Genomic DNA, 13,459 nt, shown 5'->3' with positions numbered 1-13,459 from the left:
AGAAGGACCAGTATATGCTAAATGGCATTTTCAGGGGCTCATCAGTTAGTGTTCCAGAACTGGGATAATTTGGGAATTTCTGAAGCTTATGCTTCACATCCTTTCTTTAATAAATTTAACTGTTCTGAAAATTTTTACTTGTAAACATGATGATACATATACCATTAAGTGGATCTATAAAGAACTACAGTGGGTCTAATTCTTTAAAAAAGCAACAGTGACAAATTTGTGGACAGCCTGTTGTTCTGAAAGTAACTAAGCATACAACTTCACCAACAGAACAGAAAAAACTGTGTCTTGTCACATGTCTGCTGATTCCTGGCCATCTGGGGTTTGAGCAGTGTTGGGCAGGGAGAGTTGGCTGAGGAAGCTGTGGGGATGCTCTGCAGGTCAGCAGGATGTGACCGTGCTCAGCTGCTCCTCAATGAAACCCCAGGTTGTGTGTGTCATCTGGGAAATGATCTGCTCTGCTGAGATAGCTTGGAATACTGTAATTGGGAGCATGCTTGTGGTTGTGGTTATGTCACATCTCTGAAAGGCTGAAGTCTTACACGTGTTGTCTGAACTGAGGTTGTAGGATTTAAAAATAACTTTATTCTGTGTCTGATAAAAGCATGTCTCTTTTAATTAATCATGTGCTGCTTGATTTGGTTTTACATGCTATGCCATTTACCCACATCTTAATTATTCATCTTTTGTGATCCACATTTGTGCAACAAGTGTTTGAAAACAAGCTGTCCAGTTTTAGCTGAACTGGGGGTTCTAGGAGGTGCTGGGAGTGAAGTGAAATTGCATCTGAAGACACACAGAAGAATGTGAGCTGTCTGTAACTGGCCGAATGAGGATTAGGAGAGAAGGATCACTTTGGACAACTGTGGACTTAAGTCTGGACAAACCCTCTTACGTTTTTTTAGATTTATTAAAGAGCAGCCCCACGTTTCATGCCTTTTTTGTTGTAACATCGCACAGTGATCACTAGTACCTTTTCCACATCAGTAACAGATTTTCAGTGAGGATATTGCAGCTGACTTGTGTACTGATCAGAACAAGACAGGGCATCTGTTCTGGGGTATTAACATTTTCGGTTTTGGTCTCTTGATCCTTTAAGTGTTTTGGGTTCTGCGTTGTGTGGAACTGTCTTTTAACTTAGATTAAGATTCTTATGTTTCAGAAATGATAGGAAATAGTTGACATGGCTTTTTGCTATTTCAGAAAAACTTCCTCTCTTCCTTCTCCCTTCAAATAAGAAAAATGGAAGCATCTCTTGGGCAGTGGCTTTATTTTTAATATAGCCTTACTTTGTGTATGGGAAAAAAATACTAATTTCTTAGCATCTGTGCATAGTGCATTTTTTAAATTGGTAAGCAATCATAGGAAATTAAGATATGAAATGCAAGCTTTAAGCTTAAAATTGAGCACTTGGTGATTGTAGCACATAATTTCACGAACAGAACTGGTGAGGCCTCAGTGTCCTCAGTTGAGTAATTTTTCAACTTACACCAAATAAAGCTTTTCTCATGTGATTATTGGGTATTTACAAAAGACTTTTTTAATGTCAGTTCTGTCAAATAAATGAAAATCTTGCTCTAGTTTTCCTGTCTGTGAAGCAATCAGTCTGTCTTCTGAAAATAATGTCCTGTAAATGGAATTAAAGTTAGAAGATTGTTTCCAGCTGCTGAACTTCTTGAAATCTGCCAACAAACTTCTGAGGTTCTGTATCTCTTCTTTCTGTGGGGAAACTAATTTAAAATCCTGTCTGTAGCATCTGAAGATAACTTTTTGCAATACAGGTTTGTCTTTAAAGATTAGATTATTAGTGATTTGTTAAATATATCTTTAACAGTTATAATAGGTTTAAAAACTGAAGTAATTACAGTTTACCCAAATTGCAAATAAAGAAGTATCCAAATCCCCAGTGGACAAACACTGTTGCATGTCAGACTAATTTATGAAGATTCTGGAGGCAACTGGGTGCACAGACATAAATGATAGGCCAGTCTGAAAGTTACAAAATCTAACCTACTAATAACCAATTTCATAGTCAAAATATTGTGGAGTCCTTGAAAGTATTTTTATCTACAGGAAAGTATGTGTGTACTCTCAACACAGTGTCATCACACTTTTTTTTTTTTTTTCCTGTACAAGATGTAGTAAACGTAAGTAGCCCATTCCACTGTTACGAAGGGGAAGAAGGCTAAAAAGACAGTCAGATGGATCTATTGTACTGGTTCTTCTGTCATCTGGGGCCATAATTCTTGTGGCCCTTCAGATGGAGGTGTCAGCAGGAAACCAAAGCAGTCTGCCTTTAGTGTCTGTAGTCTTTTCTTTCTCCTGCTACTGCTTCTTCCTATTTCCATCCCTTCCCGTCTAGAACAGCAAAAGTAAGTAATTAGTAGTTGACACTTGTGCATACTTATTGAGATCTTTAAAATTTACTGGCAATGTGTAGTTGTGTTTGTATTTCTTGCTGTTATGCCTGATTTGCACCTAAATTATCATACTAGACACCTGGATTACCTGTTATCCAGGGCTAATAACTATTGTAGAATTCAGAACCTAATTAAACTCAAGTTTTCTAAGTTACTGTGAAAGTGCAAGGAAATATTTTCGTCTACTCTGTGAAATGCTTCTGCTGCTTAGGTGGAAATTGTTAGGGAAGCACACTTGCATGTTGTTTATGTGGCCTAATTAGTTTAGGGATCATCTGAATAGTGGCAGGCTTATTCAGTTCACTTAAAAGCACTGTTGGAGGAGATTGCAGTGCGTGCCTTCCGTAGGATTGCGTGGCGATGAGAACATTCACCCTGGAAGTGGGTTATCAGCCTTTCCTAGCAGGAAGGGAACGCACTGTTCCCACATGGCAGGAGATGTCCTCAATGCCAAGAAAATAGCTCCACTGTGCAGAAGGAAAATGAAACTGCCAGAAAGAGTGAACAGAGCGTGGCTGTGTAGGCCACCAAAGGCCTTCCCTTGAGAAGGGGAGGAGGTTCCAGCACCTGATCCCTGCAGCAGGTTTTGTTTATGTTTCTGTGTTAAGAGTGACGAGATGAAATGCATAGGTGTGTTGAGCACAGAAACATTTTTTTGGAAGCTCCATAGATTTATGACACTGAAGAGGATTGCAGAACAACAGGAAGATACTGTTGCTGTCAAACTTCAGTTTTGTTTGCTTTGAGTAACATAAATTTATTCAAGTATTGACATTTGAGTGTGTAATTGCTTAAACAAACTTTTTTTTGAGATAAACTAAGATTTCAAGCAATATTTCGGCTTGGTTGGTCAGTGCTATGTTCTGGAGTTCTATCTTTAGAATGCTTGTAATCTACAGAAACCATTATCAACCACTGAGTCCTAATTGCCTCATTTTCTGTGGATTAGTCTTGATTTCTCATAGTGTTAGCTGCCCTGTATTCTCACTTCTGCTTCTTATTTGTCTCATTCATGAGTCTTGATGAGTTTCCATACCTTCTGCCGTGACTCAGATAATGCTAGGCTGTTAGGGATTGCTGTGGTACTGAGGCTTCCTGTCCTTGTTGTGGTCAAGATTAGAGTTACACCTAATTGATTTCCGCAGTGAAGTGGTACTTGACATTAGCACGTCTCTGTTCCTGAATCTTGCTGTCTAAGGAAGACATGAACTTACCACTGTTTTTAATGTCAATGAGTAGTGACAGCCCTTGATTCTTGCAGTCACCCTAGAAGCAAACTATGAGCTATCTTCCTGGTCTGTTATCAAAAAGGAAATGAGTGACGCAAGAGCACCCAGCGTCACCTGGTCAGGCTTTCGCACATTGGCTTAACCAGAATAAGGATTTCCACTGTAGTAGGTCTTAAAAAATGCTTGCCACAGGTACCTTCTCATCAGCTGTAGTATTGCCCAGGCCATTTTTACTAGATGTCTGCTTTAAGAAAAATATAATAGAAATATTGATTTCTGTTCTTACAGGGTTTGAGTTGCACACAATTATTCACCATAACTTTTATTCACAGAAGCCTTACAGTGTCTAATTGTGTTTACTGTGACTTTCAGACCAAAAGTCTTCAGACCTGATTTAGTGAAGAACATGAGGAAGACATTTTTTACAATTAGAGTGGTAAAACAGTGGTACAAGTTGCCCAGAGGGTGGTGGATGCCTCGTCTCTGGAGACATCCAAGGCCAGGCTGGACGGGGCTCTGAGCAACCTGATCTGGTTGAAGATGTCCCTGCCTGTTGCAGGAGGTTTGGACTAGATGACCTTTGAAGGTCCCTTCCATGCAGCCCAAACTGTTCTATGATTTCAAGAAGCTACAGGCATTGTATCATCATGTTCATTTATTTTCAATAGGTTATTCTGTATGGAAACAATGGCTACTATTTGTATTTTTACATTACAGGGTAACTGAGAAAAGCAAGCCTATCATGTGAGATTAAATTACATATGTATGCAGTGTTTCTGCACATTTATTGGAAGAAATGTGACTCTTAAAATTGGAGAAAGATTGGAACTCGCTGCTAGTGTCTCCTCAGTAGTACTGTCAACATGTAGCACATAACAATACTGAGCCATTAAAATAATACATCAAAATTAGTTGTGTTTTTGCATGCACTAAAATGGGAGTGATTAAGCACTGAACAGGTTCCTCAGAGGTGATTTGCAGCCTTTAAACTTAACTGGACAGGACCTTGAGCAACTTGAGCTCTAGACTTTTACCCTTACTGTGAGCAGGCGGTTGGACTGGAAGACTTATAGGGGTCATGTCTGACCGAAGTAATTCTCAGAGTCTTTGATCTTTGTACCGCAAGCAGTTGTCAGCTCTACATGAGTGCTACAAAAACCATCCCGATGGGCCTTGAAATGCTTTCTGTTCTGCTGTATACTGAGATGACTGAGCATCCTCTTAACAGCCTTAATCTTGCTGCTGCTCTTTGACTTTTGGGCCACTATGTTTTACTGTCTAGTTTCCAGTAATTTCTTAGCTTTTCACAATCTATGTCAGCCATAACTGATCTAGTGTGATGGCTCTTGCTTGGAATGAGATGTGCCCACTGTCTGTGTTGGCTTGCTTTACTGTTTTTGAGAAACACTGAATTACAGCAAGTCATTAACTTTACAGGCTGCTGCAGCAACTGTTCACACCAGAAGCTCATCAAAGTACATGGCTATCTGCTGCTCAGTTGGAAACCACTGGTGGCTGCTGTGATCACATTCTACAAACGTGTGCTGACTAGTTGTGGCTACCTTTTGCAGGCAGGAGGTGTTTTCATTAGCCTTTTGTTGATAACCACATATCCTGCAGTATGATTGTCCAAGGATGAGACCAGCTCTGCCAGTGAGGCAGCCAGTGTACAGCTGACAGCACCAGACTCATTGCTTCATAGCTGATCCGTTTGAGGGGTGTGACAAGTTTCTGGAATAAGTGGCATGTCCTCTGGCCAAAGGTTGACCATGGAAAAAATAAAGGGAGCTGAGGGGGGGATTAGTTCTCATCTTCATGGCCCATCAGTTTTTGGTGAGATACCTTATTTCTTTCCCATATGCACCTTTTCCAGATATATAGATACATAAAAAGGACAAGGTCCTTGCCGAAGCTGTTAAGCAAAGCAGTAATGGCAACTTCAAAATTCTTCTCCTGAAAAGTATTAACTTCAGACATTAAGTAACAGATCGATTTACTATATCTCAGAAAGAATGCACTAGTTACCTTGAGGACTCAATTGTAATCTAATTCTGTATGTAAAATGGGTGGCATGACCTTGTGTGATGAAATATCCCCACACAGTTTTAAAGAACCCATACTTTTAAATATTAATATAACATTCTCTTCAAGAATGCTGTGAGAAACTGAACTGAGTGTATTAATTGGTTTCAAAATAGACAAAATGAATGCTTATTCAGAAAATACAGTAGAATACTCAAATTATGATATTTGCATAAACATTCTTAGATGCTGCAACTGTGCAGTTAAAGATGACCATTTTATTAATTTATGTGACTAGGATTCGTAATAAATAGCAGTAGATGAAGTTTATGTTCATGTATTTTCTCAAGTTTTAAATTTTGCTGATAAGTTTGTAAGCTTCCAAAGGCTGTGAATGATTAAATATTTTTGCCACCTGTCTTCTGGAAGCTGAATAGCATAAAGCATGGAACCTCTGCTCTGCAGGATGAAAATGAGCAGTGGCTGAAGTAAAAGGAGTTGGATTTTATTGTCCCTCTCCCCGCAAAAAATACACCTTGTATTTTTTTCCTGTATTGTCCTTTCACTAAAAAAAATATAGTGGTGTAACAGTGGAATTCATAATTATATGTTCTAACATCTGAAAGCCTCATGGTGCTCTGTCAGTGCTAGGAATTTGCACAATGCTAATGAATAAGTTAAAATGTAATTGAACTCCAAGCTTAGTAGGCCTCAAAACAGCACCTACTTTAGATTCAGTGAAATTGTTCTCTAACTTGTAAATTAGGCTCTACTTATAAAGAATCCAAGTGTATATTAAATCTGTTATGATTGGGCAGAATGAGGACATGCTCGTTTTGTGCAATATTCTTCTGACTACTTGTGGGGTGGGTGCTGGCTCAATGTTTTATACACAATCATCATCCAGTTACAACAGTTAGTGGTTTACCCAGATAATCCAGTTGGTGCTTTTACTGCTAGATATGATAGGAGGCAATGCACAGAGAGCCCTTTCTTGACCCAGATCACTATCTTCTGTGCCTTGAATTTAAGTTGCATAATTCCTGCCACGACCACCCATTTCTGTGGGTAGTGCTGTTGGGGGAGGTAGTTGAACTGGACTTGTTTTGGAGGGTTGAGAAGGTTTCTTGCATGGACAATGGGATGATTGCTGTGGCTGAATGTGATGCCTTAGTTACACTGTAGAATGTCCCACCTATACTCTTTTTTGTTGTCTTGTGTCTACAAGATTATCGGTTTAACAATGGGATAATGATGGAGAAGTGAGAGAGAAAAGACTGTTAGCAGAAGTTTTGAACAAAGTCTGACCAGTTGTGCCCAAAGTTAAGTCTTTGCCTATTGCAACATAAGATTAAAAATGGCATCTCTTACACCTGAAACTTAGTGTCAGCTGTTTGGTTGTGGTAGTATGGCTAATTGAAGGCTCTCCTTTTCACTCATCTGAGAAGTCCAGTTATGATTAAAATATTCACATTGCACTGTAGGTTACAGGGAAAGCAGTTTTACTCTACACTTAGCTGTAGAGCGTTTGAGGAGACAACTGCAAAGCTTTCTTGTCATCAGTCAGTCATGCTTTAGCTTTTTCTATAGGTTACCAGAAAGCTTAGTAGTCAGTCTGACAACTTCTGAGAGAAACAGAACTATATCTTGACTTGGGAAAGTTGCATCACAGTCTTGGTCAAAGGTTATAAAGCTTTCCCAAGGAGTAGCTGTCAGTCTGGCTAGATTACTTTGACTCTATTTTAACAAAATTGGAAGGTTTTTTTCCCATGAAACTTAGGTTCTTCTTTTGGTTATTTTAAACCCATTGAAAAGTGTGACATGGGTGATACTGATAGTTAGTAGATAATCTTATAATGCAACAAGACATGTCTGTATTCTAGATGTCAACTGTTTTGGCAAGTAGTCAGTGTTGATGAAGGCCAAGTAATGCTTGTAGAGCGTGTGGGGAAAATTTAATATGGAGCCCATGACTCAGACTAGGTGTGATCCCTCCAGAAGGGTCTGGGAACCATGACAGATCTATGAAAACTTCTGCTTAATGTTTCATAGTGAAAAGGAAAACAAAACTCTTTGATTTACAGGGAAATAGAGAACAAAACAGAAAATGCTATTATGACACTGTGTTCAAAGGGCTAACAGACTGGATTCATACAGCATTAGTCTCATCTGCAGTCAAAGAAGGATGTAGTAGGACTAGCTAAGATCCATGTATGAGAAGGCTAATTAAACTGTGATTTTTTTTTTTTTTTTTTTAATTTTTCTTTCTTGGTATAAGACTGCCTTAAAACCAGTGTAACTTCCAAAACAGTAGAGAACTTCTAGGGCAAAGAAGTGTGATAAATATATATAAAAGCATGTGCAGCATGGAGGGGCAACTATGAAACCAATAACACCATGTCCTAATGTAAGAACAAGGAGGGACAGTCAACTGAAACTAGCAGCGTGGCAAACTTTTAGGTAAAAAGCTAACTCTTCACACAGTGCCTACGGGAACAGTGAAATACAACCCTGCCCAGTGTTGTGATGCCCAGATGTTCACATGGCTCTGAAGAGTGATGAGATAAATTCACAAAGGAAAAATCCAACGTGTGCTGTAAAACAAGTGTGCTGACTCAAGGAAGCTTTGAACCTGCCAGTTACTGAGCTTGTGCTCCCAAGATTCTACAAGATGATGAGTTTTACAATGGGATGATGTTGGACTCTTGTATTCTTATGTAGATGTCTGGTGCTGTTGGAGAGTAGATCTTGGGTTAGGTAGCCTCTGGTCTGTCCCATTACAGAACCTTTAAGCTTTATGACTTGGCTGCTAAACAAATATTCTTCAGAGGCTCCAATTTTCATTTCCTCATAGAACTCTTAAGGTAGGACACACATCACAGTATCACAGTATATTTGGGATTGGAAGGGACCTCAAAAGATCATCTAGTCCAATCCCCCTGCTGGAGCAGGAACGCCTAGGTGAGGTCGCACAGGAACAGGTCCAGGCAGGCTTTGAATGTCTCCAGGGAAGGAGACTCCACAACCTCCTTGGGCAGCCTGTTCCAGTGCTCTGTCACCCTCACTGACAAGAAGTTTTTTCTCAAATTTAAGTGGAACCTCTTGTGTTCCAGCTTGATCCCATTACTCCTTGTCCTATCATTGTTTGCCACTGAGAAGAGCCTGGCTCCATCCTCATGGCACTCACCCTTTATATATTTATAAACATTAATAAGGTCACCCCTCCGTCTCCTCTTCTCCAAACTGAAGAGACCCAGCTCCCTCAGCCTTTCTTCATAAGGGAGGTGCTCCACTCCCTTAATCATCTTTGTTGACCTGCGCTGGACCCTCTCCAGCAGTTCCCTGTCCTTCTTGAACTGAGGGGCCCAGAACTGGACACAGTATTCCAGATGGGGTCTCACCAGGGCGGAGTAGATGGGAAGGAGAACCTGTCTCCATCTACTGACCACCCCCCTTGTAATACACCCGAGGATGCCATTGACCTTCCTGACCACAAGGGCACAGTGCTGGCTCATAGTCATCATGTTGTCCACCAGGGCCCCCAGGTCCCTTTCCCCTACACTGCTCTCTAATACGTAGTTTCCCAACCTATACTGGAACCTGGGGTTGTTCCTGCCCAGATGCATATATACTAGAAAATATGCTGAGGAACATTCCCAGTGACTGAAGCGATTTGGTGTGGAATAATCTTAATCTCTTATTAAAAACTCTCAGTTTGAAAACAGGATGATTTCAAGTTGCCAGCTGGGAATGAGCCTAGCTCATGTGAATTCTCAAACTGTGCCCAAGAATTTGCTAGTTGGCATAGGCTAAAATCATGCCAGAGGCCATTTGAGCAACTGAGCAACATAGACAGTTGAGTTCCAGTACCCAGGAGTGTTTCCAGGCACTGTGTAATTTACAGCTCTAGCCCCAGTATTGCTTATCTGTCTACTTTGAAGTACTGAATAGAAAGAAGTGCAGTTGCACAGTGGGGCTTCGCTGTGTGACCACCATAGTCACTGGTCTGCCTCTTAAAGTCTCTTTGCTGATTTTTATGAGTAACAATGAATAAATTGTTCAGTTGGGTTCCTAAGCTGTCTAAATCTTGTGTAGAAGTGAAAATCTAAAGCACAGAAGTGATTTGGGGTCATTTGAACTTTACCACCTGGGAAAACATCAGAGTTGTTGCCTAGAACAAGGAACAAAAGTAAGAGATGTTTTGATAAAAGGCAAAATGTAGAATTTGTGATTTTTACCTTAAAAGTAATAGCTACCTTTTCTTTTTAGACGATGTCTTCAGCAGTTGTTCAGATATATGCAGCAGATCGCAATGGCATGTGGTCAAAGAAATGCTGTGGTGTAGCTTGCCTTGTAAAGGACAATCCGCAGAGGTCATATTTTATCAGAATATTTGATATTAAGGTAAGCATCATTTTTTCATTTTTCAGACTCTTTAAGCTTGGTTGTATTCTTCATTTTGAATTGAGTGTTGGTTGCCGTAGCTACAAGCTCATAGAAATTGTCAAATAATGGTTGTGCTTTGAGCAGTGCGATTACAGTGCTTATTAATAGGCAAGTGCAACTTTCTCAGGTATTCTAAATTTAAATTATTTCATAGATGTCAGGTTTTATGGATGAAATAAATATCAGATACAATTTTCTTACAGCTCGCAGAAGCTGTCCTCCGAGTAGTCAAACCAGTGAAAGTATAGTGTCACTGATATGGATAGCTGTCAAAATTATAGTGGGTGTCACTACTTTGGGTGATATTAGCAAAACAGATGCTGTCTTCTGTACAGGTGGAAACAATATTTTTGATTAGTGTGTTGGTGTATGTGGAAACTGCAGGACAAACAAGGTGTTCATTTTTTTTCCCTACCACAATATACACATTCATACTGAAAATCTTTGTCCTATTGTAATATTTCACCCAAGCCAGTGGAAACTAAAAGATGAAATGTCCAACATGTGTTTTCATAACAAAAATGATACCAAGAAGCATAAGTCCTACTGACTTTGAGACTTTGGAAAGCTTCCTGTTATCTCTGTAGCCAGGAACAGCTTGTTATCTGTCAGCATCCAGTGCTTGAAGTCTCTCAGATTTGTTCAGGGTTGTCTCTTGGCGCTTGCATTTGACTTTGTCATTAGGTCACTTGAATATTAGACTTAATGAGAAACCTGTTCCTTGGGTACTGGACTGTAATGACATTTAAAGATACAAAAATTCTTAAAAATATGAGTTTTTTGTTTTCTTTAAGTTAACTGTTTTCAAGCCTGAGATAAAGAAGATTTCCAGTTTCCTGTTATTATTGCTATTGCTGTTATGGCTGTATTCCTGTCGCTGGTCACTATTACTGCTCTCAGTATCACTATTGCAGGATTGTAGAACTTGAAGGATATTTTATGAAAGCATGTAGGAATTTAAACAGAACAGTGACCTAATAGAATAGTCTTCCACAGCACTTCCACAAGTTCCAGTATTTTTTTATTTTGATTGAGCTCATTTGTTGGCTTAATAGCAAGGTAGATTCTTAATGCCATGCAGCTTCCAACTCTTAATAGATTCTATTGTGAAAGAAGCTAAACTCTGCAATTTCTAAGTTTTTTGAATTTTTTTTTCTTTTTTTCAGGATGGGAAATTACTGTGGGAGCAGGAGCTGTACAATAATTTTGTATATAATAGTCCTAGAGGATATTTTCATACCTTTGCTGGAGATGTGAGTCTCAATATCTTTGAATACCTATTTTAAAATACCTTCTATTTGAACAGTAGTTTCTTCTAATATAACTGAGGTTTTTATTTCATTCTGTAAATTATTTATGAAAGTAAACTATTACCTGTCTTCCTTTAAGCTTTTTAAGCTTATTTATAAAAGGATTTTTCTTGTATCTCCACTAGAAAACTTAATCCACAGGACAAAAGCATAAAATGCAGTTCTTTATTTTCAATTCCCTTTAATGAAATCGCATTTAGACTTGCAGATGATGCTTGTGAACTGTCATATGTTCTTAAAGCAGAAATTTTCCTCTCCCTGCTTTGATTCCAAGCTACAAGATTTTGCTCAGATTTGTTAGCCATGAGCTCTAGAAACTTGATTAGTAGACAAACATTCCTAAGATAGAAAGTCTCGCTAAGACTTGGTTCTGAATTTGCAGTCATTATTTTTTCTGATAACACCTTCAGACGGTGTAAGAAGACATTTAAGAAAGGCTTTGAAACATTTTCTTAGTCATGGGTGGGGGAATATTAATGTTTTTCAGACATGTCAAGTTGGTCTTAATTTTGCTAATGAAGAAGAAGCTAAACTATTCCGCAAAACAGTAACAGATTTACTTGGACGACGACAGAGAAAATCTGGTAAATATTCATATTAATCTTAAATTCAGGCTTGTTTATGTTGTTTTGGGGGGAGGCAGGAAGCTACTTCTGTGTCTGAAAGCTGCTGGCAGCACTACTGCCATATTTATGTTTAGGAGTAATTGTGTTATTAAAGCTTGCTTTTTTATTGTGCAAAAATAATATTTTTCTGAAATAATGTAATTTGGTGCTCTTTGCTCTAAGTTTCCCTGTAAGCTGAGACTTCAGGGTTGTGGTGTTTGAAAGTATAGATCAGGAAGAAGCAAAAATGGTAAGCTGTCAGCAGGAAAACTAGAAATCTTTCTGTAAGCTGTTTTTGCATTTGATTAAACCCTCTTTTAGCTCTGGGCTGTTTATAACTGGTTTGTTTAAATTCAACCCAAGTGGGTTGTAACAGATTTTACCATATGGTATATTCAGTAGTTTATGTGAATGAGTTTTTGGCATTGGTCCAGCATTTAGTAGCGAAATATCTTTTATTCAAAACTAGTGAACAGAAGATATGATGTACCTATACTGTCCATAACAGCACAGACAGCCTGAAGGACACTACACTTTTTGCAGCTGCAAGATGCCTTAGGAACATGGTCCGTGTTTTAAAGAGAGCTCAGACTTCCTACAGATCTCGTGTTGGTCTTTTTCCAAGGAGTCCATAAACAACTTGCCTGTCTGACAGCCATGTGTCTGTGAAGAATAAGGTGATATAAAACATACGCTGGGAACACATGGATGTGCTCAGGCTTGCTTTAAGCTGTAGCGTGGATTTGTGTTCAAGTTACAGGATGCATTTTTGTGGTCCATTCTCGAATTGAATTGCCCTAGCAATGCAGTGTAGACTAATGTAAGGGGAGAAAGCTTTCATCTTGGAGTGCCGTCCTTGCAGGTATTCTTGGGAACGTACATGATCTGTATGTGTTCACTTGGATTTCATTCAGGTGTGGTGACTCAGGTGCGGAGCATTTATTTGAGAAGCTTAAATGGCTTCTTTAAGATTCCTTCTGTTCAAAAGTAGAATAAGTTCATAGGGGTTCATGAGAAGTGGATTCATTAAGAAGTGGCATTAGTAATATTTCTCATACTTGTGTAAAAGTAGTCTTGCATCAGTTTGCATCTTCTGTTCCTGAAGTTTCACTCACTTATGTGTCTAAAACACAGTGCTACAGTGCATAGACTTGACTTCGGAGGAAATACATTTGCATTATTGGCCACAGCAAACTTTGAAAATAGCTGTTGAGTCAAACCTCCTGTTCACAGGACAGAGCTTGACCTCTGTCCTTCCACATAGGCTAATATCTTGGTTTGTGTGCCCAAGTTCATGTTGTAAGATAAGCTTAGTCCATACATTGTATTCTAACAAACAGCTCCCCTTCCCCAAATGCTTACAACTTCAAGACAACATGAGTTAAAAACAAAACAAAAAGCCTACAAGTTTGGTTTTT

The 13,459-nt window shown here is 39.1% G+C and overlaps 1 protein-coding gene across 1 annotated transcript in view; it reads left to right on the top strand.

The window, feature by feature from the left end:
• The window catches only part of WASL (WASP like actin nucleation promoting factor), a 51,079-nt gene that overhangs the window by 17,215 nt on the left and 20,405 nt on the right, over positions 1–13,459 (top strand). The window contains exons 2-4 of the mRNA XM_065843006.2: positions 9,950–10,084; positions 11,293–11,379; positions 11,924–12,020. Coding sequence (XP_065699078.1) covers positions 9,950–10,084; positions 11,293–11,379; positions 11,924–12,020 — 319 coding nt within the window. The remainder of the gene's footprint in view (positions 1–9,949; positions 10,085–11,292; positions 11,380–11,923; positions 12,021–13,459) is intronic.

Source organism: Patagioenas fasciata, chromosome 1 (genome assembly GCF_037038585.1).
Source record: "Patagioenas fasciata isolate bPatFas1 chromosome 1, bPatFas1.hap1, whole genome shotgun sequence".
NCBI lineage: Eukaryota > Metazoa > Chordata > Aves > Columbiformes > Columbidae > Patagioenas > Patagioenas fasciata.
The sequence above is the reverse complement of the archived record's forward strand: the minus strand, read 5'-3'. Positions and strand labels throughout refer to the sequence as shown.